Raw genomic sequence first — 27,985 nt, forward strand, 5'->3', positions numbered from 1 at the left:
CACCCATAGCCATGCAATGGCAGTTTCTGAGACACTGGCGTCAGCGTCTGTGGTGGCGTCGGTTGAATTACCTCATCTGCCCTGGCCACCCGTTCGTTTTCTTTGCTGAGCGTCTCTTTAATTAGACTCAATGCTGTTTCCCATGCCTTGCAGAGGTATCTCAGTTGATGGAGTCCATCCCTGGTATGAATTTTGACAGCCTCTCTAACGATGCTGTCCCAGTATTTAGATGTCTGTGCCAAGACCCTGGTATGTTGGTAGTCCATTTCGTGATTTTCGGACAAACAGTGCTCTGCGACCACCGATTTGTTGGGGCACCTAAGTTGAGTGTGTATCTGATGTTCTTGCAAATGATCTTTGATGGCTATAACCTCAGCAAGGCATGGGAACCAGCATAGAGTCTAATTAAAAAGCTCAACCAAGAAAATGAACGTGCAACCAGGGCGGACGAGGCAATTACACCAATGCCATGACAGACGCCGACACCAGCATCTCAGTGACCACCAATGTGCAGCCGCGGACACAGACTGTGGAGAGAACACCTTGCAGGGGGAGGGATTTAAGACAGCCACCCACCCTCAGGAGCTCAGTTTGTCAGCACACCTGATGATGATGACATGTCTGATCGCCGAAATATTGTGCCCGTTGGGCACTATGGATCGACAGTACACATGTGGACTGTTTGAGCAAGAAATATGCCAGGAGCAACTGAAGAATCAGAAGATGTTTTCATTTTGAGCCCTAGTGCCATGTATTGGACTCTGCAGTTTCACTACTACTTCATTTGAAGCAACCAAGATATCATCATCTTTTGCAGCTTCAAATTTTGGAGTAGAAACAGCTCTCTTAAAATTTTACTTCACAGACAATACCATACATTTTAATGGCTTGAACAATATAACAGTGAACACTCCCTTTATTTTGACTACAATAATGTTCTCTTCTGCACTGTTTCAACATTTTCATCACCACTTGTGTGAAAGTCAGTATTACAGAAATCAATGTACTGGACATGATCAGCATATTCAGAACTGTTGCTGGTCTCTTCCAGTAATTGGCATTTGAGTGAAGGCTTTACTTCATGGAATGTATGCTTTTTTGGCAACTGCTTTGATCTTCTGTCATTTGCTGCTGTGTCTGGATGTTGTTTAACTGATGCACTGGTAAGGACAGTTTATTTTCTTTCTTTCTACCTCTTGTAGTTTTACTTGCACCAATCTTAGATTATGTCCAAACCTGCACAGGATGTGCAATTTCTGTTTGCTGATCTTGTTTGATGCTCAAGATGCATCACATTGTCAACTGCAGGTTTGCTTTCATCTTATTCCAGTATGTCATGTGCTGTCCTTTGCATGTAATGACCAAAAAAACTCAGTCTGTAAATACATTTGAATTGAAAGGTTCAGTACCAATGAGACTAAATCCTTTCAAGATGTTGGAGACAGTAAAAGTCAAAGGAGATGCTACCCTCAGAGAGCTGCAATGTCTTATATGGTAATTCTGGGGGCACTGGTGGGTGTTCCTGTGAAATTATTCATAATACTCATTCATCAACAACTTTCTAGGGTTAACTGAACCAGTACACCTGACCCCAAAACTTACTGGCCCAGTTACCTTCACTTTATCAAAAATCTTCAAAATAGCAGGAAAATGGCTCCAAGCACAGCTCATATTTCACGCAGTATCATAAAGCAATAAGCACTGAATTTATCTCAAACAAACAAAATTGTATACTACTAGTATTTAAAATTTTAGGAGGATTTTCTAAATTTCAAAAAATATTACTCTTTCCAATGGATTTCACAATTATATATGTATATCTGCAAATTTAGCCAACAAAAAGCAGCCATATTAGGTCAAATGTACATGAAATCTAAGGAAACAATTTTATGGCACAAAAAAATTCCCTCTTGAATTGTTAATTAATGTGGTGGTCCAATTAACTCTGAGGTTCAGTTAATCCCAACCTGCCCCTTTGTATTGACCTAGAATCATGAAATCTGGCAAAATGCAGAAAAAATTTAAAAAGTCTTGGAATACCTGGGGCTGATATCTTGCCATTAACAATGTCAACAACAGACAAAGACAAAGAGACAAAGATCGTCAAAATTAATGAGCGGGAGCAGGGGGGGGGGGGGGGGTCAACTATCTCCCACATGAAGGGAGGAGGGATGAACTGTCTCCCACATGAAGGAAGCGATGTACTTTCTATATACATAATTAAGTTTGTAAGGAGCCCTCAGAGCATGAGTCCTACTCACATCTGGCCATTTTGTTGTGGGCTTAGTCTTTTTTTATTAGTGTTTTGTGTGATATTCATATACAAAGGTCTTCAACGAGCTCCAATTTAATAAAATTATAAAGGAACAAACTGCAAACTTACACGAATTCAAGTGTTATAAAAAGATATGTTGTTAAGTATTCTTCATAATAAATGCCTGATTATCTAGCTTCAAGTGTTGAAGATACCTGTTAAATGGATAACAGTAATTGTCAGTAGACACCATGGGAAAAAAAGTAGCAGCTATTAAATTCATTTATATTCATAAAGATTGAGATTTTTACTCTGCAGCGGAGCGTGCACTGATATGAAACTTCCTGGCAGATTAAAACTATGTGCTGGACCGAGACTCGAACTTGGGACCTTCACCTTTCGCGGGCAAGTGCTCTACCAACTGAGCTACAGTTCAGTGCACATATCAGCGCACACTCCGCTGCAGAGTGAAAATCTCATTCTGGAAACGTCCCCCAGGCTGTGGCTAAGCCATGTCTCAGCAATATCATTTTTTTCAGGAGTGCTAGTTCTGCAAAGTTCGCAGGAGAGCTTCTGTAAAGTTTGGAAGGTATGAGACGAGATACTGGCAGAAGTAAAGCTGTGAGGACAAGACGGGAGTCATGCTTGGGTAGCTCAGTTGGTAGAGCAGTTGCCCATGAAAGGAAAAGGTCCCGAGTTCGAGTCTCAGTCCGGCACACAGTTTTAATCTGCCAGGAAGTTTCATTCATAAAGATTGTCTTTCCAGTTAGCATTGTACTGAAAACAGTATTACTAGGAATTACTAGGACACACAGTAATAATAGCTTTAGAACTGAATGTAGTCACTAAAGTAATTTGACTCTTAATAACTTCATGTTAGGTACATTTTTCATAGCAGAATGTTCCTGTCAGGTGGCATTAACAGAAATATGTGACAACAGTACTGGAAGAATCAGATCTAGAGAAGATTCATTTGGCGACCTGTCAAAATATCAGGGAAAAATTGACAAAAGAGATAATGTGAGATAAAGCAATGTAGGCTGAAAATGAAGGAAGAGGTCGTGATGAGGAAAGAGAGGAGAGTGTCAACAATTTGACAGAGATACTGGTTTGCTGTTTCAGAATACACAGCCAGCTGGTAGGTGCTGATAAAGTAGACAATAGGAAAAAGCAAAAGCTTTAATCATTTCTTGAAGGCAGCATGATCTGGGATCAGAGGCAAATTACTCGGTAGTATGTTCCTGAATCCTATGACTGAACTGGAGAAAGAGATGGGGAGTTATGTAAAATTAAACATAAGTACAGTAAGATATCAGATATATTGAAGTTACAAGATGATGATGGACATTTGATGTAACGGAGAAAGAAGAAGCATTTTTCAAAGGGACGTAGCAGAGTTATCAGAAGTGTGGTCCAAATGTGAATACTGGATAGAAATACAATCAGGTCATGTAATTTGTTACACAGGAATAGAACAGAGAGTAAATTTATGAGTAGGCTTCATCATAAGCAAGAAAATTAGAAACGATATTACAAATACTGAAAGAATGCAAGTGACTGGTAGGATGCTTGATAAAAGAAATGAAGCCAAAGAGACTCATTAGCCAGAAAGTCAGAAGAGGACAATTTGTTTAAAAATGAAATACATTTCATCTAAATCATTCAGATCTGTGCACTGCTATTTTCGAATTCTGATGGTTCTGGTGAGGGAGTAGAAGTGATACAAAAAGATTAACAGAAGATGATAATTATAGATACAACATCAAAAAAAGTTTTGCATCACCACAGTTCCCAGAACTCTTGAAGATAGACATTGCCTGTGGATATTGTATCACAGATACAGTCCCTTTGACTGTTCAGAGATGTCACCAAACCCGCCCAAAGATGTAAACAACCACGTATGAGCAGCACCTATTAGATGGAGGAGGTCCGACAGCTGATCAGTTCCAGTCATTCCAACAAGAAGGAGGTTCAACCATGCTTAAAGGGTCAATACCGTGGTTCGATCACATCCGCATTCCGCATTGTTATTTTGTGCCAGGAAGGGCTCTCAATGAGGTAAGTGTCCAGGCATCTCAGAGTGAAGCAAAGCGATGTTGCTTGGACATGGAGGAGATACAGAGAGACAGGAACTGTCGATGACATGCCTCATTCTGGCCACCCAAGGGCTACTAATACAGCAGATGACCGCAACCTATGGATTATGGCTCAGAGGAACCCTGACAGCAACACCATCATGTTGAATAATGCTTTTAGTGCAGCCACAGGACGTCATGTTACAGCTCAAACTGTATGTAATAGGCTGCATGATGCACAACTTCACTCCTGACGTCCATGGCAAGGTCCATTTTTGCAACCATGACACCATGCAGCATGGTACAGATGGGCCCAACAACATGCTGAATGGACTGCTCAGGATTGACATCAAGTTCTCTTCACCGATGAGTGTCAAATACGCCTTCAAGCAGACAATTGTCAGTGATGTGTTTGGAGGCAACCCGGTCAGGCTGAATGCATTAGATATACTGTCCAGGGAGAGCAGCAAGGTGGAGGTTCCCTGCCGTTTTGGGGTGGCATTATGTGGGGCCAACATACGCTGCTGGTGGTCATGGAAGGTGCCGTAATGGCTGTACGATACGTGAATGCCATCCTCTGACCAATAGTGCAACCTTATTAGCAGCATATTGGTGAGGCATTTGTCTGCATGGATGACAGTTCATGCCCCCATCGTGCACATCTTGTGAATGCCTTCTTTCAGGGTGACAACATCACTTGACTAGAGTGACCAGCATGTTCTCCAGACATGAACCATATCGAACATGCCTGGAATAGACTGGAAAGGACTGTTTATGGATGGCATGACCCACCAACAACTCTGAGGGACCTACGCCAAATCGCCGTGGAGGAGTGGGACAAGCTGGACCAACAGTGTCTTGATGAATTTGTGAATAGTATTCATGAAAGATACAGGCATGCATCAATGCAAGAGGATGTGCTACTGGGTATTAGAGGCACCGGTATGTACAGCAAACTGGACCACCACCTCTCAAGGTCTCGCTGTATGGTGGTACAACATGCAACGTGTGGTTTTCATGAGCAGTAAAAAGGGCAGAAATGATGTTTACATTGATCTCTATTCCAATTTTCTGTACAGGTTCCGGAACTCTCAGAACCAAGGTGATGCAAAACTTTTTTTGATGTGTGTAATTCTAAATAGGAAATGACCTCCGTGAAGACTAAATTGAACTAAAAATGCAACTGACTACATTTTATCAAACAATAAGGAACTGTATAAGGGATAACAGTTCTAGAACCCTTTATGAATTCAAACTGATCACAGACTCATAATATGTATGGGAAAAATTATATAAAAGTAGAAGGAACCACAGTCACTAGGCAAAAAGCTTAAAATCTACATTGTGAGAATTTATTTGATGAGATATAACAGAAAAAACTAAGCAAATAGTACAGAATGTTAGACAATAAAAGAAAGAGATAGATGAAAGGTATTCAGGCAAACAGCAAAAGATACTGGAATAAAGAAGAAAGAAAAAGAAAATAAAATAAAAAATGGAACAAGGCAGTATAAAAGAGAGTGAGGGTTTCAAGAAACAGTAACAGGAGAAGAGCACAGCTGAGTATGCTGAATTAAACAAATCTGTCTGGAAATTTATTTAAACAATGAAAATTTCACAAATAAAACAATTTAAATCAATAGCATTATCAATTAAAATGGTGAATGGCAAGGAGAAAAAATTGTAGAATAGATCTGCCCAAACAGTGATCCATGAGTACAAGCTCTTCGGCCACACTCCTGCCTACTGCTCCAAGCACGGGAGCAGGTGGTGCTGAGGGATGAGGAGGAAGAGGAAAATGGAGGCTGTACCCAGACGCCAGTTGTGTTAAATTAGATTTGCATTCTGCATTAGGAATACTACAGCACCCAAGCACTTGTCTAAAAAATAAAAAGTGAAGACCACATTGTTCAATGGAAATGGAAATGAGTGTTTGATGTCATTGACCGGGAGGCCCCTTGCGGTGTAGGTCTGGTCACCTTGGTGCAGATCTTATTACATTCAATGCCACATTCAATGCCAGATGGGGATGAAATGTTGATGAAGACAACACAACACCCAATCCCTGAGTGGAGAAAATCTCCATCCCAGCCGAGAATCGAACCCAGGCCCGTAGGACATCAATCCGTCATGCTGACCGCTCAGCTATTGGAGCAGACACATTGTTCAGTGATGAATGAGAACAATTATTGCAATGTTCAGTTCAACAGAAGTTTGCAAACCTTTTTTTCTGTTATTAAATTGACCATGTCCCACCAACATTTAGATTTGAATTGATGTATGTATATTACTCATTATAAAATCAAAATGTATGTAAATTTATAAACATCACAACTTAATGTCAAATGCCTGTATGTAAAGCATTTTGTAGCTCTGTTCATCATATTAGTACCCTTAAACGAACTTATTTAATAAAATAATAAAAGTTACTGCATTTGCAGAAAAATAAAAGCTGAAAATAAACATACATGATGAAAACCTGCTTTTAGATGTACACAGCAATTTTCACTCTTAGAAACAGTTGAATTGTGTTGCAAACATGTCTTTCAGAGTTTCCCACATGTGCAGTCTTCAGCATACAACCATCTCACTCAGACATCTGCTCAGAACACTGCAGTGGTGGGAAATCCAAAGCACTGATCAGACTCTGCTGTGCTCATAGAGTGTGAGCATGCTCTGGGAGCACAAATATCGGCCTGGCCCATTGTAGAACCATTGGAAAATTTATTTAAAATTTAATACAGCCCAAAAGATGAATCAGAAGTAGAGACAGTTAATAATGTCATTCCAGAAGTAAACCCAGATGAGGTGTATAAAGCCATTAGATGTCTCAAGAAAGGAAATTGTGATGGTGTTTCAGTAGATATGGTTACACTGCAGAAAAAGTAAAGCAGAAGCATCATGTTTATTGTAAAAATTAAGAGTTATGGAAAGCTACCTTATTCAGATATTCTGTTTTACACAAGTAAGAGGAAGATTGACCAGTATCTGCATGCAGTTAGCTACCTAACACAATACCCCCTGTTGTGTTATGATTAGGATGTTAGTACAAAGAGCTTCCACTATCTCTGCTGCTGACAGATAGACACAGGAGACTGAAGTGTGTTTTTAAGTCTGGGCATCCACAGAAATTTATCCAGGGAGGGGCTGTCTCTAAAATTACAATTTTTTTTATGTACATAAGTTAGACAGTTTTGAGATATGTTATGCCTCAAGAATGAAATTTTATAGGTGATACAAGAAACTTATTCTATCCCAGAACACTGATGGTTATACAGTCAATATATGAATAAAAACTCTGTACTCCTGATTCCAGGGAGAGAAGGGGGTTGCAAGTATCCCCTCTTGCTGCCCTCTCCCCTCTTGTGGACAGCTATGAGAATGTATATATAATTAGCATGTCAGAAAGAATATATGCCATTTTCTCTATTAATCCTACCTGGTAAAGGACCCAGACTGAAGTGCAGTAGACCTACTCAAGTATCAGTCTGCCGATGATTTTATATGACACCTGCTTAGTAGGTTTCCTACACTTCTTGAGGATCTGTCAAGAACTCGGTTTGGCAACTATATTACCTATGATTAGTTTTAAGTGAGTAATCGCCCCATACGCGTACATCTAGATATTTAATGGATATGACGTTTCAGTTTTTGATCAGCAACTGTCTAATCACTGAATGACCAGTCTTCTTGAATATTTATGTACAATACATTCCATTTATTTACACTCTTCCTTGCACCAAGTGGTTGACCCTCTTCAGGTCTTCCTGCTTTTCACAACAATTTTCTAGTGTTGCGACTTCTCTATATACAACTGCATCATCCACAGACTAACTCATGGAGCTTCTGACACAAGCCACTAGATCATTTATATAAATTGTGAACAGTAATGGTCCTATAAGTCTCCCTTTGGGTAGGGGAACTACACCTAATATCACAACCATTTTTATTTCTGGGCAAAATTTTGCTGTTATTACTTTTATTAAGTTGCTTTTTTAATTTTTAAGTAAGCTGTTTATTGTTGCCCCTTATCCAAAATAATTAAGTGAATGTCTCATCAAATAAACAATTCAAAAATAAAAAACCACACCAAGTACGTTTAGGCAGTTTGGAAAAAAGTATCCCTACTATAGCATCAGGGGTCCTCCTAATATCATCGTGTGTGATATTAGAGATACTAGCTCTAACAATTTTAAAATAGAATTAAGGAGCGAAAATAAATTAACTGAAAATTTTAGAACATTATTATATTTAATTACATGCACAAAAACAGTGCTGTCATGCAATTTCACATATAAAAATGTCATACCCTGCTCACATTATAAGAAGTTGAAATTTATCCTTCCAAACAGAAATGACAAATAAAGGTTTTATAGTCAGTAGCTCCAGAACATTGTTCATGACACCACATGTGACATTTAGTACAAGTTATCCATTTTTCTTCAGGCCTGTCAGTCAAATGAAGCTCACAATCATTTTCACTTTCATCATCTGCAGACATTGTCAGTGGTTTATCAGAATCTTCATCTGATTCTGAGGATGTCTCCAATAATGGCCTACGTGAGACATTCCTTTTCTTAATTACAATAGTTTTCTTTTCATGCATAATTTTTTTTCCTTTTATGTTTTGCAGTGAGTTGATTACTTTTGTTTTATCTATCAGCAAAAATAGTTTTTGCAACATTTTTGTTCAATTTTTTTAGAAATGTCTTCAATGAGCTTCATTTTATACAGTGTACTTGTCAGAACAGTTGCTGGGCAGCTTGGTCATCCTCTTTTCTTCGAATGAACAGTTTGGTCCTTCAGTTGTGGCAAGGGGCTTATATCCGTCAGAAAAATACTGCAGTCATTTGCAGATGGTGAGGATGTTTCACACCTGGTCTGTCCTCAAACAATGTGTTTACCACTCTTATTTACAGGTGGTTGGGAGCCACTAGGTCCAGGCTGGGGCTCAAGTAGTTACCTGCCTGATGTGACTTGTTTCAGCCAGATAACTGTCATTTTAAGGTGAAAGATGGACAGAGTCTAGTGGGTCGTCTTGTTGACCAGTGGACATGATAGTCAGCCACTAAAAATTCATGGTCTTGGAAAATGATTCTGTTCAGTTATTCTAAAACCATGTTTGCTGTAGCTACTGTGGCTGACTTTTTGTAAGCTTCAGCAAACAGCTTTGCAATCTGGAAATGACTCACCACTCTACCTATATGATTTTTCAACCAGTTTTCTATTTCCTGTGCATATCTAAGTTTTCAAGGGAAACATAAATGTTCCATCAAGAGGTTGCACCTTATGACAACAGTGAGGTGGTAACCTCACGATGTGTACACCATTTTTCCTAGTTGACTCAAGTAAGGTAAGTTTCTTATGTGTGAATAGAGGCCATCTAAGACCAGGTTGAAGGGGTCTTCCTTGGTAGGTTTCACACTTTCTAAAAGCTGATCTAGAAACCGTTTAAGGAAACTTTCAGATTACATCCATCCTGATTTGTGGTAGACAGTCATGCTTCCATTCGTTGTCCCATCTAATAGCTCTGGCTTTCGATTTTTTTTTCGTGGAAATAGAAATAAAGAAGGTATAAAGTGACTGGTCGCACTCATGCAAGTAACAACTGTTACTAATGATCCTCTCTATGCTGAGGATTCAGAGCCAACTTTCCATTTACCTTTCAATCCAACAACTTTATTTGTCTTATGCTGTAGAACTGTCAGACCAGTCTCATCACAATTGTAAAGTCTCTTAGGGTCAAAATTTATCTTTTCTAGAAGGGATTCGTAAACGTCAAAAAACTGCTGAACACTTTCCCTGCTAAATCCTCACTGATGCTTGTTGAGGTTTTCTTAAACTAAGCTCTAAGTGTCTCCACATAAATGAGCGGAGCCATTTCCAGCCAGCAATAGTTGTCTCTTTATTAAAAAGTGTTTGTATAGAATTTTTTTCTGCTTGCGTTGTTTCTTCAGTTTCAGTACATTACGTTCCGGCCATAATTGATTGTGACATTTTCCCTTCATAGCGAGTGTAATGAGTGCTGCTTCTCAAGGTTCGTTTGCGGATTGCCTCATATGGAGAAATCTCATTTCATGCATACGCAGTGTAGACAAATGTTTGACTTTTTCCCGGAAATATGGACTTCTGCCCGACGACGACACGAGAGACTGTATTGGCTGTGGTGCTGCGAAGTCTGTGAAACTGCGTAAGAGAAGTGCAGACACTGACACTCCATTGCAATTTCATTGCGGACTTTGTGGAAAGCGAACCAGCATCAGGAAAAATAAGTGGTTAGAGTCCTCTAAATTATCGATTGAGACGAGCATAATTCTTCTGTCGTGCTGGATTCGTGATTGCACTCTGCAAGCCATATTACCCCGGGTATGGAAAAAAGGACTCGTTCCTGCAGCTTCTACATCGCACAGACTGTCACAAGACAATAACACCAAAGACGACTAAGGTAAGTCGTCTCCTTTCAATTTACCAGTGCTTCTCTAACGCTTTTCTTTTGTCGTTCTCTAGTGACACCTTCAAACATACTCGTAACGCGCGCCACGAGACCTCCATAATTGATTTACTATCGCAACTTCGATGTGTATCGTTTGGAGCGCTCCAACTTCGATAGGCAATCATTCTTGGAAATTACCAACTTTTGCTGTGCACAAAACTTTCGAAGAATTACACAAACTGAACGACGCTGCACACCCAACCAAAGATGAGACAGTACTGAATGGTTTCTGTTTCACATCTGATGAAGCTATTCCCGCCCAGCAGTTATTTAGAAAGGTGCGATATTAGGCTGAGGTGCGATAATAGGCAGAGTTCCCCTGCACCTCAAGCTACTTCTCCAGTACAAACGATATGCCGTGTTCCATTTGTCAGGAATTCTTCAATCCATACTCAAAACTGCACTGTTATTCCGTAACATATTTCGTTCATCAGACGTCTGTGCGGAACTGTACTGAACGCCTTCTGGAAGTCAAGGAACAAGGCATCAATCTTTGTACTGATATCTACTGCCTTGTAGATCTTCAGGATGAACAGAGCAAGCTGTGTTTCACATTGACATCAGCAATATTGGTTGTGCGTCTATTTCACGACCCATCTTGAAAATGGTGAGGTGTGTGAGGAAAAGACGACTACGTAGGCCCTACACCCCTTCCACATGTCCAGTCCGAGTTTCAGCTCCGTTCAGCCATCACGGGATTTTCTGAGAGTGCCATCAGTGCAGCTGCGTTTTTCTTTTGCGTTCCGAAAATGGAACAGTGGAATTTAGAGCAACGTTATGCCATCAAATTTTGTGTTAAATTTGAGTGATCTGTGAGAGTGACATTGGAAAAGTTGAAAGAAGTCCATGGGGAAAATTCATTAGCCAATGCTCAAGTATTTCTTTGGCAGAAATCATTTTTGGAAAGTCGAGAACACATTGAATATGAACCTCTCTCAGGGAAACCTTCACCTTCAGGGACCCACGAAAACGCCAAACGTGTGTGTGTGTTCTTGTGAGATCAGACTGACGAAGTGGCAAAGTGAAGAGTGGAACACTGAGACATCTCCTCAACTGAAAAAAGCTCGAATGAGAAAGTCAAAGACCAGAACAATGCTGCCTGCTTTTCTGACATTAGGATGATAGTGCATTAAGAATTTGTTCCTCAGGAAAAGCATGAAGCAAATTAGACCAGACACTGCATACAAGTGGATGCTGCATCGTGACAATGCCACATGTCACGGGGCCGACCTCAAAAAGCATTCCTGTTGTTCCACAGCTCACCTGATCTGAGTCCTTGCACCTTTTCCTTTTCTCTAAATCGAAAAATGTCTTTGAAGGACGTCATTTTGGGACTTGAAGTCTTTGAGTGCTCCTACCAACACTAGGAACAGCTACCCCATGGGTGTAGAGCTGCCAGAGGAAACTACTTTGAGGAGGACAAGGTTGTTTGAAAAAAATGAAAACTTAGGTAAAAAAATCAGTCTCATTACTTTTCTCATACACATCGTAGAAGCGTTTGTGCAATTTCGCTTGGCAGCCTCAATGCGCCCCCCACCCCCACCCATTTCCACAGGCCTGATTGCGGCGAAACAGGTTTATTTTGCTCCGACTCGGAGCTGCCTCTACCGCGGCGAAACAGGTCTACTTTGCTCCGCCTCGCAGCTGCTTTACCAGGGCCCCTACCAGACCATGTAACGGCCTGGCTGAACGATGTCTCTACTGGTGGAAGAGGAAGGAAAGAAAGTCATGTTCATCGACCTGTGCAAACGGGCATACTTAAGCAGCCCCGAATTTACAGTTTTTCTGAAGCGAGAAAGAAGCTTGATGTGGCGCCCTCTCTTCTCGAGCGTTATTTAGAAAAACACGCAATTATATATTGGGTGGGAATTTTTGTGACCGGGACTATAAGGGCCCTCCAACAAATTTGCGCCTTATACCATAAAATTAAATACAGGGAACATACTACCAGTAAAGACAACAGACAAGCAAGACAGTATACTTTTCGTCAGTTTTTAGGTCTCAGCATTTTTTATCTCTGATCTTCCTACAGCTTTACACAGCGTGCTTCCCTTTCTGCGAAATTATCTATTAGCTCATAGAAGTTCGTCTCGTAGGCAGTTTTATTTTCAGTAGCTAGGATGGCAAGCCCAGATAATTATTTTCAGTTTACTGAAGCTTCGCTCAGAGCACGCAAATATCTTCGATAATGTGCAGCATATTCTTCAAGTTATACGAACATTAGGAAACGCTTCTTGTGAGTCATGCTTGCACAGATGTTGTAAGAAGTCGAATACATTTGATGTTTCATTAAGTTTGGTTACTGGCTTTTTGAATACGGCTAGTTCCTGGCAAAAATCAACGGCATTCAAGTATTTAGAATATTTTCGTGCTAGATCGGCTACATTTTTCTGCAGATCCTCAGTCGATATATGTAAAAACGCGCGACCACTGAGGGAGGCGAAATTTTCATATAGACTCTTTGCGCTCTCTACCCTTCTTTCAATCTGTGTTAATATTTTGTCAAATACTACTTTTACATCTTTGGGAAACAGCCCAATCTAGTCTAATTTGCTCGATTTCCAACTTTTTTTTGATACACGTGTAGCTGCTTTGATCCAATGTTCTGTTGGTTTTTCTCACAATTCTTGTAGGATCTTTAACAAGACCTTGAGGTCTTGCATTGGCGCCACGGAACGCAGAATGATAATGTTCTTTTTTGTACGTCTACATCTATACTCTGCATACTACTGTGAAGTGTATGGCAGAGCTTACGTCCCATTGTACCAATTATTAGGGTTTCTTCCCATTCCATCCACGTATGGAGCGCGGGATGAATGATTGTGTGAATGCCTCTGATCGTGCAACAATTATTCTAATCTTATCCCTACCTGCCCTATGTGAGTGAAACCTAGGAGGCTGTAGTATATTCCTCGAGTCATCATTTAAAACCGGTTTTTGAAACTTTGTTAATAGACTTTCTCGGGACAGTTTACGCCTATCTTCAAGAATTTTTCAGTTCAGTTCCCTCAGTATCTTCATTTCACTCTCCCATGGGTTAAAGAAACCTGTGACCATTACTGCTGGCCGTCTTTGTATACACTTAATATCCCCTATTAACTCTATCTGGTACGGATTCCATACAATTGAGCAATATTCTAGAACCGGTTGCACGACTAATTTGTAAGCAGTCTCCTTTGTAGACTGAGTGCATTTCCCCAGTATTCTACCAATAAACCAAAGTCTATCATCTGCTTTATCAACGACTGAGCCTATGCAATCATCCATTCCATATCCTTACAAAGTGTCGCACCCAGGTATTTCTACGAGTTGGTCGATTCCAGCAATGACTCATTGATATTACAGTCCCAGAATACTACGTTTTTTTCGTTTTTTGAAGTGCACATTTTTATATTTCCGAACATTTAAAATAACTTGCCAATCTTTGCACCATGTTGAAATCTTATAAAGATCTGAATATTTGTGTAGTTCGTTTCAGGCAGTTCTTCATCATAGATAATTACATCACCTGCAAAAAGTCTGAGGTCATTAATATACAGCATGAACAGCAAGGGTCCCAACACACTTCCGTGGGACACAGCCGAAGTTACTTCTACGTTGAATATGACTCACCATCCAAGATAACATGCTGTGTCCTCCCTACCAAAAAGTCCTCAATCCAGTCAGGAATTTCACTTGATACCCCTTATGATCGTACTTTTGACAATGAGCGTAGGTGTAGCACTGACTCAAACGCTATTCGTAAATCAAGGAATGCTGCGTCTGCCTGCCTGTCTTGATCCGAAACTTTCAGTATGTCATGTGAGAAAAGTTCATGTGAGAAAAGTGCGAGTTGGGTTTCACATGATCGATGTTTTCGGAATCCGTGCTGGTTGGCATTGAGGAGGTCATTTTGTCGTTGCCTTATTATGTCTGAGCTCAGAATATGTTCTAATATTCTACAACAAATCGATGTCAAGGATATTGGACGTTAGTTTTGTGGATCACTTCTACTACGCTCCTTGTAGACAAGCGTCACCTGTACTCTTCTCCAAAAACTGGGCACTTTTTGTGCGAGGGACCTACAATAGATTATAGTTAGGAACTAATTAGAAGTGGGGCTAACTCAGCCGCAATTTCGGTATATAATCTGATAGGGATTCCATCGGGCCTTGGAGCTTTGTTCAGTTTTAACGATTTCAGATCTTTCTCAACACCACCGGCACTATTACTTACTTCATTCATCTTTTCAGTGGTATTTGTATTTCGACGTCCACTCTATTAATCTCTCGAAGAATAATAGCCCGAATAGTTACGTTGAAGATAAATTTAAAATCTGTCACCAAGTGTAGCAGATGAACAGCTTCGTGCGTAGACTCTGCGGCAAGAGAAGATTCTTCAGTTTCTAACAGAGCTTTGACAACTTACGGTAAATTATTTAATATAGCTGTAACAACTAGGTGTTTAGCCGAACGTCTTGTTTGACTGCATCCTTTTAAGTTGGTTTTCGTACACTTTTGCGTTATTTACCACCAAATCGTGGATCCAACAAACAAATAATAAATTTTTTTGGATGCCCAAATAGGCTAACTGCTTCTGATTACGATGAAGCTGAATGCACGCCCACAAGATTTAAAGAATGAGCTAGACACGGTGCAAACTCTGCCAGCTAGTTTATTTCCACAACTCTGGACTGGCCTTCGTAATATATGTCGGCCATATTAGAGCCATTATCGTAAAATTGTCCACGAGGTCCAAAACATCAGCTTTTAGTTTTTCTAGAATTCGCTGTGTGAAATACTCCTATTCTCCAGTCTTTCCGTCTACTTCTATGAAATCGATAAAGCTTCCTTTATTTCACATTCAGTTTCTGTTCTCTTATAACGAATTACCAGGCTCATTTGTTCTGTGTGAGATACATATGGAGTGCAGTCAAACATGATGGTGAAGTAGTTAGTCTCCTTGATCTCAGTGGTAATAGTATTTCGAACTTAGTTTGCCATCAGGGTAAGGTCGGGTGTGTAAATTTGTCTTACGTTTCTGGTATGAGTTCGCAGCAGCATTTTCTCTACATTCGCAACACTTAACGACAACGAAAAACAACATTCATCTGTTGGTTCTTTATTGACGCCAATACAAGTAATCTTGAAGAGCCCTGCTAGATGTATAGGTTGTAGAAGTAAATATAAGTTTTTGTTTCAAATTATGTAATCGTTGTGTATCGTATGCAGTAAGCGCTATCTACGCGTGCTTTAGAAAATAAAATTATTTGCCAAAAGAATCACTGTTCTGTGAGGAACAAACCATGGCACGAGAAACAGTGAAACAATTTGTGAAATTAGGCAGACAGAATTAGTGTGCTTTGTTGCGAGCTACATATTTTACAGTAGCAGCAATGCAGATACCTGACAAATCCTTCGAGTGAACGGGAATATTTCCACTCAATCCGGTTGTCTTCACAGTACAGGACCTTGTTCCCTCACACATCACAGGGAGAGTCAAATCATCAACAACTCAAGAGGGCAAAGGAGTTTAACAGGAGGACACGGGCAAATGCTTCTCCTCAGTGACAGATGATTTGTCTGTGCAGTCACCAGGAAAAAACCAAGAAAGTAACACAAATGAAGTTCAGGGCTCTGATGTACGAACAGGTGTAGGCCTATCCAGTATTTATCCGCTACCGAAACATGATCGATCACACAAAGAAGTACAAAAAAATTAGTGAAAAATGGAAATGGAAATGAGCGTTTGGCGTCATTGGCCGGGAGGCCCCTCGCGGGGCAGGTCCGGCCGCCTTGGCGCAGGTCTTATTGCATTCGGCGCCACATTGGGCGACCTGCACGCCGGATGGGGATGAAATGATGATGAACACAACACAACACCCAGTCCCTGAGCGGAGAAAATCTCCGACCCAGCCGGGAATCGAACCCGGGCCCGGAGGACGGCAATCCGTCACGCTGACCACTCAGCTACTGGGGCGGACTTAGTGAAAAATGCAGCCTTCGATAAACAAGCTAAACCAGACAAAACCAAGAAGAGGCAAAATACCAGTACCAATAACGCAGAATCTCTAGGGCTAATCTGGACTTAACCGCGTCATCATCTTCAGGAACAACAAGGTCCAAATCCACGGAGGGATCTGATGTTTTGAATTGCCCAGGGTGTGGTGAAGTCTACAAGTTATGAAGGACATGGTTAATTTTCTTGTGATTACAGCGTACTCTTTGACTACATGTCGCCTAATCTTACCAGACGATGCGGCTAAGACTACAAACGAGCAGTATCTTACGTATGTTGACATTTAAGGTTTGTGTTAAAAGTCAAGCAGCTGTAACTGATATATGCTTTTCCCAAATAAACCAGCAATAATTTGCTATCAGAAAACCTCGTTTTAAGCTTCTCAACTGCTATATATGAGCGGTTACATACTAAGTGCGTACTCTTTCCCGATTTTCCCCTATATCGATGATGTCATTTTGTATTGTTTTTGAAAAACAGCATATCTGTTTTTTTTTTTTTTTTTTTTTTTTTTGCATGGTCTCCTTGAGAGTAGAACTGTATTTGACGAGCATAGTTATCAAATTAAGAAAATTTTTTTGGCTAGGCTGAGGAAAATTTTCAGCGATGTCACTCGGTGTTTCTTTAGAACCTCGAAAAGGAATACATTTGTTGCAAGATACATGATAGTGTCCATTACAACATGTAAAATGTGTCTCCGTTTTTCTTTCCCAGAGTGAATTAATCTCTCGTGTTGCGATTGATGCCTTGAGACAATTTCATTTGCTGCCGACTGGTTTTCCATTTGATAAAACATTTGTGTGTTTATGACGCGTCATGCTCAGATAACTTTCTGAAGACCCTCTGCACACAAAGCTGATGTAGAAGTGCTGGAGTATAGTTTGCAGACAGTATAGTAAATTGCATTTTCTGTTTTCGAATAAACAAGCCAGGATCTTTTAACATTTTCTTTATTTTCCTTTGTTCCGAACCACATGTGATGGAACGCTGCATTCAGTGGACTTTCACTCTATGTTATTTGGATGTTTATCATTTAGTAATACGGCTTGTTTGCTGAAGAACTGGACTATTACAACGCTAAGGTACTATGCAATATGTCTTACTAGTTATTCCTGTTAATCATTTATTTCCACTACGGTAGTTTCGCTCTATGAATTTCGCTAAATATTATAATTACGCTGATGATTCGCACAGCCAGTCAACGACATAGACAGCGATCGTCGCTTGACGTTCTAACCTTCGGGTTTACTCGGCTTAACTCATGTAGCCCCGTCCCCTTTTCTCTGCGGGATAGAACTTTTTTTCTAAATGCAATAGGATTCCCCTGTCAGAGACGTCACGTACATTAAACATGTAATGAAAAATCAACTTTGGATACTTTCAGGAATCAGCTCAGGATGTGTTTCAAAACCACTGAGATGTGTTTCAAAATCAAATAAATACTCGTTAGAACAACGTGCGCTGGACTCTAAGCGCTTTGTGAAACAAGTGCTTTTTCTTCAAACATATGAATTTGGCCCCCCTTGAAATTGCGCCAGGATCAGAACCCCCGGTTTGCCCACCATCGCCACCTTCAGAGCCGGGGCTGTACGTTAGGCCCGAAGATGTTTTGCTCAACCACCGTCCTCTACAGCACCGGCATCTCCCACGCCCAGTCACACATCCGCTGCCACTGCACATACAACGCAGGCAGAAGTCAAGAGTGCGCAACTGTCCCCACAAATCGAAGAAATCATATGTTTTGGTAAACTCAATAAATCGAGGCGATCGTTATGACAGACCTTTGCAAACACAATACATGGAAGTTAGCGGCTATCTAATTCAGTAAGTCTAATTGTTTAGTGGTTTCCTTACTTCTTTCATCATTCAACTCCTCACGAAACTCCATTGTTAACTCGACAATGCATAACGTATGAAGGTACATAAATCAGCTGTGAAAATGACTTCAAAGAAATACAAATGTTTGGTTCACGCAGAAATGAATCATGTTACTAAGGCCGTGGAATTTAGAGTGAGAGAAAAGGATGTAGCGAAAACTTTCACAATTACGCCATGCACGCTGTCGAGAGTCCTGAAACAAAAATGTCGGAGTGTCGAAAACATGTCATACGGAGGGAGGAGCGGACCAGGCAAGATGAATTCTTGCTACTTGAAGAACGCGTATTGAAATGACTTAGTCAATGAAGTAATGCGGATTGGGTATAGTATTTAGTACTAATACAGAGGTTTCCTTTATAAGTCCTAAGCTTTTTTGATATCTGACGATGGCAGTAGCTGAAACGTGGTAATAGATAAAGAAAAGTTACATTTCGTATGTAAATACACTCCTGGAAATTGAAATAAGAACACCGTGAATTCATTGTCCCAGGAAGGGGAAACTTTATTGACACATTCCTGGGGTCAGATACATCACATGATCACACTGACAGAACCACAGGCACATAGACACAGGCAACAGAGCATGCACAATGTCGGCACTAGTACAGTGTATATCCACCCTTCGCAGCAATGCAGGCTGCTATTCGCCCATGGAGACGATCGTAGAGATGCTGGATGTAGTCCTGTGGAACGGCTTGCCATGCCATTTCCACCTGGCGCCTCAGCTGGACCAGCGTTCGTGCTGGACGTGCAGACCGCGTGAGACGACGCTTCATCCAGTCCCAAACATGCTCAATGGGGGACAGATCCGGAGATCTTGCTGGCCAGGGTAGTTGACTTACACCTTCTAGAGCACGATGGGTGGCACGGGATACATGCGGACGTGCATTGTCCTGTTGGAACAGCAAATTCCCTTGCCGGTCTAGGAATGGTAGAACGATGGGTTCGATGACGGTTTGGATGTACCGTGCACTATTCAGTGTCCCCTCGACGATCACCAGTGGTGTACGGCCAGTGTAGGAGATCGCTCCCCACACCATGAAGCCGGGTGTTGGCCCTGTGTGCCTCGGTCGTATGCAGTCCTGATTGTGGCGCTCACCTGCACGGCGCCAAACACGCATACGACCATCATTGGCACCAAGGCAGAAGCGACTCTCATCGCTGAAGACGACACGTCTCCATTCGTCCCTCCATTCACGCCTGTCGCGACACCACTGGAGGCGGGCTGCACGATGTTGGGGCGTGAGCGGAAGACGGCCTAACGGTGTGCGGGACCGTAGCCCAGCTTCATGGAGACGGTTGCGAATGGTCCTCGCCGATACCTCAGGAGCAACAATGTCCCTAATTTGCTGGGAAGTGGCGGTGCGGTCCCCTACGGCACTGCGTAGGATCCTACGGTCTTGGCGTGCATCCGTGCGTCGCTGCGGTCCGGTCCCAGGTCGACGGGCACGTGCACCTTCCGCCGACCACTGGCGACAACATCGATGTACTGTGGAGACCTCACGCCCCACGTGTTGAGCAATTCGGCGGTACGTCCACCCGGCCTCCCGCATGCCCACTATACGCCCTCGCTCAAAGTCCGTCAACTGCACATACGGTTCACGTCCACGCTGTCGCGGCATGCTACCAGTGTTAAAGACTGCGATGGAGCTCCGTATGCCACGGCAAACTGGCTGACACTGACGGCGGCGGAGCACAAATGCTGCGCAGCTAGCTCCATTCGACGGCCAACACCGCGGTTCCTGGTGTGTCCTCTGTGCCGTGCGTGTGATCATTGCTTGTACAGCCCTCTCGCAGTGTCCGGAGCAAGTATGGTGGGTCTGACACACCGGTGTCAATGTGTTCTTTTTTCCATTTCCAGGAGTGTATTTTGCACAAGAAATGAATGCAATAAGATATGGTGATTAGTGTACCAATAGTATCGACATTATGAAGCTTGCGTGGATTATGATGAACAAATTTTAACACTAAAAGGTCCGCCCCCGATAGCTGAGTGGTCAGCGCGGCAGACTGTCAGTCCTAAGGGCCCGGGTTCGATTCCCGGCTGGGTCGGAGATTTTCTCTGCTCAGGGACTGGGTGTTGTGTTGTCCTAATCATCATCATTTCATCCCCATCGAGGTGCAAGTCGCCGAAGTGGCGTCAAATCGAAAGACTTGCACCAGGCGAACGGTCTACCCGACGGGAGGCCCTCATCACACGACATTCCAACACTAAAAGGCTTTTGTACTCAAACTAATGTCACATATAATTACATACTATGAAGGAAAGCTAATCCAACGGCAAAAGAGAGTGTTTTAAACCTCGTGAAGGAACAAGCGTGGCAGGATGTTTATAGCGCCTATAAAATGGATCACAAAATAATGCTTTCCTTAACACATTTCTCATGCTCTTTGAGGGTTGCTTTTATTACAACGTTCTAAACCGGTTACTGGCAGTAAAAGGCAGCCTGGGTGGATGACTAGTGGGATAAGGATATCATGTAGAACAAAGTGGGAATTATATCAAAATGTTAGACGTAGTCACAATCAAGTTACAGTAGCCCATTACAAACACTATTACAAGACACTTAAAAATTTTATTAGGAAGGCAAAGGGTATGCGGTACGGAAATAGAATAGCTAATTCACAGATTAAAATTAAAACCATATGGTCAGTTGTGAAGGAAGTGTCTGGTCAGAAGCACAATATCGACGATATGAAGTCAGTTCGTAGTAAAAATATTTCTGTTACTGATAAATCATATATATGCACAGTATTTAAAAATCATTTTCTGGGCATTGCTGGTGAATTAACATATTTCTATGCCATCAGTGTTTACTAAAGTTATTGAAAAGGCTGTGTATGTAAGGATAATTGATCATTTTATATCACATAATTTGCTATCAAATGTACAGTTCGGCTTTAGAAGTCGTTTAACAAATGAAAATGATATATTCTCTTTTCTCTGTGAGGTACTGGATAGGTTAAACAAAAGGTTTCGAGAGCCAGGCATATTTTTTTGATTTAACTAAGGCGTTTGATTGTGTTGATCACAAAATATAGCTCCAGAAGTTGGACCATTAGGAATACGGGGAGCAGCTGACAATTGGTTCACCTCTTACTTAAACAACAGACAGCAAAAGGTCATTATTCACAGTGTTGAGAATGGCTGTGATGTGGGGCCTGAGTGGGGTACGGTCAAATGGGGGTGGGGGGACAAGGATCAGTGTTGGGGCCACTCTTGTTCCTTATTTATATAAATGATAAGCCCTCTAGTATTATGGGTAATTCTTAAATATTTCTGTTTGCTTGTGTTACTAGCTTGGTAGTAAAGTGTGTTGTGGGCAACATTGGCTCGGTTTCAAATAACGCACCTCATGACATAAGTCGTAGAAAATAAACTAACGCTAAATCACAGTAAGACTCAGTTTTTACAGTCTCCTTAACACACAATTAAACAAAATCCGACGTTTTAATTTCTCAGAATGGGCATATGATTAGTGAAACTGAACAGTTCTAATTTCTAGGTGTTCAGATGGATAGTAAACTGCCGTGGAAAGCCCACGTTCAAGATCTTGTTCGAATATTTAATGCTGCCATTTTTACCAATTCAGCGGTATCTGAAGAAAGTGATTGTTCGACACGAAAATTAGTCTACTTTGCTTATTTTCATTCGCTTATGTCGTATGGTATTTTATTTTGGGTAACTCTTCCCCTTCTAAAAGGATATTTTTGGCTCAGAAACAAGCGGTTCGAGCAGCAAGTGGTGTAAGTTCGCGGACCTCTTGTCAACCCCTGTTCACTTGTGTGGGTACTTTGACATTGGCCTCTCAATATATACAGTCTTTACTGTCGTTTCTTGTCAACAATATCAGCTTATTCCCAAGAACAAGCAGCTTTCACTCAGCTAATTCTCGGCATAAATCCAACTACATTTGGATCGGACTTCCTTAACTCTTGTGCAAAAAGGTGTGCAGCATGCTGCTGGATCCATCTTCAATAAGCCACCACCAGAATTCAAAAATCTTAGCACTAGTCCAGGCGCTTTCAAACCGAAACTGAAGAGTTTCCTCGTGGGTCACTCCTTCTATTCTGCTGAGGAGTCCTTGAAAAATTAAGCTGATTCACATGTTATATTGTTGACTGCGTTTACTTAAACTTAGGGCTTGACTTTTTTTGGGTTCATAAACATTTTATTTTTATTTGTTGTTACCTTTATGTTGTAATTTGATGTACTGACACGATCCATGACCTTGGATATTTGTTCCTCAATTTGGTACTACGGAACTTGTCGTGTAAATAAAGATAAAAATAAAATTTTGATCACCTGCTGGTTGTCTTGTAGACTGTGTCACTAGGTCAATGCTCTAACTGTAGAAGCAAGAATGTCAACATTTGTCAAGCTTAGCATTGTAAAGGATTAGTTTTTCTCATTCATTCTCACATCGTGTTCACTCCCCACTGTCATCCCTTGCAGCCAGGCGTTCGGGTGAAAAGAGCTCTATTTCAGATATATCTGAAAATAATGAGCCTTTCTCGACGCCAGATCAAGTGAGGTTGCGCAGTGGTTAGCACACTGGACTCGTATTCGAGAGGACAACAGGTCAAATCAGCGGTACGCCATCTGGATTTAGGTTTTCTGTCATTTCCCTAAACTCGCTCCAGACAAATGCCGAAATGGTTCCTTTGGAGGAGAAAGGCCGCTTTCCTTTCTTATTCCTGAAACATTCCGAGCTTGTGCTCCGTCTCTAATGACTAATCTTCCTACCTTAGTTCGAAAGCCGGCCAGTTACGGTTTAACTGAAGTGTTTACCTTGGACCGTTTCAAGACTGACAGAGAGCAGGGGACCACTGCTGAGTCACGAAGGCCTGGAGCTGCTTGAGAGAAGGCTTACAAACATTCCCACTACGAACAAATAGGTTTATTGTTGGGTTGTAGCTTTCTTGACAACTTCTAAGTGCAGATAAACACTTGAAGAAATTCTCGGAGAAGTTCATAAGAAAACCGACATGCAGCCCACTAGCCACTATTTCATGCGTTCGATCATTTTATGCTATAGTCCAAATGTTCATTCGTTGATGTGTTATGGGACAATATTCTGGGAGAGCTCCTCGCTTAGACAAACATGATTCATACAGTTATGTGTGAAGTTCACACCCGTACATCTTGTGCTTATCTCTTTAAGTAGCTGGGAATATTAAACGCAGCCTCACAGTACAATTATTCACTTATGAAATTTGCTATCAAAAATCCATTGTAAGTTTGAGAGTAACAGAGATAATAACAAGTACAACACTAGAAGGGAAAATGATCTGATGAGTTTAACTTTGACATAGAAAGGGGTTAAATAAGCAGCTATAAAACTCTTTAACAGTCTACTAATTGAAATAAAATGTCTGAGTTTTTAAATGTAGATTAAGGAGTTTTCTTCTTATCAACTCTTTCTGTACCATAGAAGAATTCTGCGGAGTATAAATGTAGTAGATGTAGTAGTAGTAGATGCTCCATATCATAATCTTGGAACAAGTAACTAGTGATTTATGAAGTTGGTTTTTTTCGGACGTATGTCTTGGGTGGAGCTCCCTTCCTATGCTTCCACTGCCAATATCGAGATTACGCTCCAGCCATGGAAGTGGTTCCAACTAATAAATAAATATCCATTTATACAAATTGTACCAAAACACAAAAAAGAAACTCACCCCAAGAAGAATTTCCAGCTGTTTGGCCATGAAGAGACCGTTGGGATGCAGTGCTGGAGCGGCATTGAGAAAATCGAGTCGACAACGCCCTGTTGTTCTGTCCATGTGAATTGTGATCAGCTGTCTCAGGAAGATCCTGACATCAGAATCAACTTTATTGCCGACTACGCTCAACACCTTTTAATCAAGAAGAAATTATAATTACTTTATTACAAATGGAGTCATATTGCTCTCTTATCTCTCTTACTGCGATGTGTATCAATGTCTTGCGGATTTCAGGACTTCTCTCACTTCATCTTTTATTCAAACACAGACAAGAAAAGAAGAAGAAACCCTAAGATTATCTTATGATTATTGATTTCACGATATCGCCAAATTACTTCGCTTGCAACACAATATTCGATACTTTTAATGATAAGCCATTACTTAGAACTTTACACTGTCTACCTGAGGGAAATATGTTGAAAAAAAATTCTGTTTTAGCAGCTGAGAACTAACTAATTAATACATTTAGGTACCATTAACAGCTCGGACAGTAGAGTTTTTATAAAGTTTAAAGAGAAGCCAGAATACATACCTTCCCACCAACAGAGGACAAGAAGATATCCGTTTCTGAGCAGTGCATCATCATTGCAATTCTCTCCACTCGTGTTTTTCCAAGATTTCTTTGGACTAGTTCTGTGGGAAAAGCATAGATAACATAAACATGTCACTTTTATTGTAACTACACAACTGGCCATTAAAATTGCTACACCAAGAAGAAATGCAGATGATAAACGGGTATTCATTGGACATATATATATTATACTAGAACTGACGTGATTACATTTTCACGCACTTTGGGTGCATAGATCCTCAGAAATCAGTACCCACAACAACCACCTCTGGCCGTAATAACGGCCTTGATACGCCTGGGCATTGAGTCAAACAGAGCTTGGATGACGTGTACAGGTACAGCTACCCATGCAGCTTCAACACGATACCACAGTTCATCAAGAGTAGTGACTGGCGTATTGTGACGAGCCAGTTGCTCGGCCACCATTGACCAGAGGCTTTCAATTGGTGAGAGATCTGGAGAATGTACTGGCCAGGGCAGCAGTCGAACATTTTCTATATCCAGAAAGGCCCGTACAGGACCTGCAACATGCGGTCGTGCGTTATCCTGCTGAAATGTAGGGTTTCGCAGGGATCGAATGAAGGGTAGAGGCACGGGTCGTAACACATCTGAAATTTAACGTCCACTGTTCAAAGTGCCGTCAATGCGAACAAGAGGTGACCGAGACGTGTAAGCAATGGCACCCCATACCATCACGCCGGGTGATGCACGGATGCGACCATCATGATGCTGTAAACAGAACCTGGATTCATCCGAAAAAATGACGTTTTGCCATTCGTGCACCCAGGTTCGTCGTTGAGCACACCATCGCAGGCGCTCCTGTCTGTGATGCAGCGTCAAGGGTAACCGCAGCCATGGTTAACGAGCTGATAGTCCATGCTGCTGCAAACGTCGTCGAACTGTTCTTGCAGATGGTTGTTGTCTTGCAGACGTCCCCATCTGTTGACTCAGGGATCGAGACGTGGCTGTACGATCCGTTACAGCCATGCAGATAAGATGCCTGTCATCTCGACTGCTAGTGATATTAGGCCTTTGGGATCCAGCAAGGCGTTCCGTATTACCCTCCTGAACCCACCGATTCCATATTCTGCTAACAGTCATATTATCTCGACCAACGCGAGCAGCAATGTCGCGATACGATAAACCGCAATCGCGATAGGCTACAATCCGACCTTTATCAAAGTCGGAAACGTGATGGTACGCATTTCTCCTCCTTACACGAGGCATCACAAGAACGTTTCACCAGGCAACGCAGGTCAACTGCTGTTTGTGTATGAGAAATCGGTTGGAAACTATCCTCATGTCAGCACGTTGTATGTGTCGTCACCGGCGTCAACCTTGTGTGAATGCTCTGAAAAGCTAATCATTTGCATATCACAGCATCTTCTTCCTGTCGGTTAAATTTCGCGTCTGTAGCACGTCATCTTCGTGGTGTGGCAATTCTAATGGCCGGTAGTGTATGTGTGAAATATAAAGCGAATTTTATGGATTACACAAGAACAGCTGCGAAGAGGGATAACAACGAAGACAGACCGGAATTCACGTGTGTAGTGTTATTTCTGTACAAGGAAATACATGGCGTTACGTAAGCTTGATACAGACACGTTACAGGAGTTGGACAAAAATACAGAAAAACAGCTAGAAATGGATGCTAGAAAGTAAATGCAGATGCTAGCCAAGCCTGCAGGTTGCGCTATTGTGTTTGGCCACAAGTGGCACCCGTGCAATGTCCGTGGTCAGAACAATGTTATGTGTAGTTGCAGTGCATTCGCTACGTTAACGTGGGCAAATCGTTGGTCCACGTACGGTGGGTACCTCCGTCACCAAGATAGCCAAAGTATTTGGTGTTACAAGAGGCACCATATCACAGATTTATGCCTTATGCAGGGAAAGCAGAAAAACATCATCTGCTAAGTCATAGTGCGAACGGAAATGCATGTTAAGTGATCGAGACAGACGGTCATTGAGCAGGATTGTGACAAAAATAAGAGGACGTCAGCTGCAGAAGTCACTGCAGAACTGAATGTCGTTTTTGTCATTCCCGTCAGTACCAAATCAACGCGAAGGGAGCACTCTTTGGAGAGAAGTGTGTGTGGCTGCAAACCACCTCTATCATTATCACCTGAACTTGCTCCTGTTCTGCAGGAAGAATGATATGATTCCCATGAAAACCATACAGGACCTGCATTTATCCTTTCCAAGACGACTGGAGCTCGTTTTGAATACTAACCATTTTCCTACACCGTTTTAGGCTTGATAATGAGTTGTGTTTCTTATGTTTCCACGATTTTGTCAAATCCCTGTATGTCAACCATAGAATTACTAAAGGAATGAGTCTGTTTGGAGGTACATATCAGAAACTTCACGAAATACCTGCACGGATTCATTTTCTGGTGTGGACTAATCGTAATCAAGAGACACGACGCTAAATGACTGGAATCTTTCTTACGCTTCCAGTGGCAGGGGATATGAGTGATGTGGTAGAATGACGTACAACCTGAATAGCGCATGTCTGAATAGCTGCTTATACTTATAAGGTGGGAATTTAAGGAGATGGGACCTGGATAAATTGACTAAACCAGAGGTTGTACAGAGTTTCAGGGAAAGCGTAAGGGAACAAATGGCAGGAATGGGGGAAAGAAATACAGTAGAAGAAGAATGGGTAGCTTTGAGGGATGAAGTAGTGAAGGCAGCAGAGGATCAAGTAGGTAAAAAGACGAGGGCTAGTAGAAATCCTTGGGTAACAGAAGAAATATTGAATTTAATTGATGAAAGGAGAAAATATAAAAATGCAGTAAATGAAGCAGGCAAAAAGGAATACAAACGTCTCAAAAATGAGATCGACAGGAAGTGCAAAATGGCTGAGCGGGGATGGCTAATGGATAAACGTAAGAACGTAGAGGCTTATCTCACTAGGGGTAAGATAGATACTGCCTACAGGAAAATTAAAGAGACCTTTGGAGAAAAGAGAACCACTTCTATGAATATTAAGA

General features: G+C 41.5%; 1 protein-coding gene across 1 annotated transcript in view; it reads right to left on the minus strand.

The window, feature by feature from the left end:
• The window catches only part of LOC126176677 (serine/threonine-protein kinase Nek8), a 306,561-nt gene that overhangs the window by 255,884 nt on the left and 22,692 nt on the right, over positions 1-27,985 (minus strand). Inside the window, exons 3-4 of the mRNA XM_049923838.1 lie at positions 24,954-25,054; positions 24,377-24,553 (exon numbers count right to left, since the gene is read on the minus strand). Of these exons, the coding sequence (XP_049779795.1) occupies positions 24,377-24,553; positions 24,954-25,054 (278 nt within the window). The remainder of the gene's footprint in view (positions 1-24,376; positions 24,554-24,953; positions 25,055-27,985) is intronic.

This window comes from Schistocerca cancellata, chromosome 3 (assembly GCF_023864275.1).
Source record: "Schistocerca cancellata isolate TAMUIC-IGC-003103 chromosome 3, iqSchCanc2.1, whole genome shotgun sequence".
In the NCBI taxonomy this organism is placed as follows: Eukaryota; Metazoa; Arthropoda; class Insecta; order Orthoptera; family Acrididae; genus Schistocerca; species Schistocerca cancellata.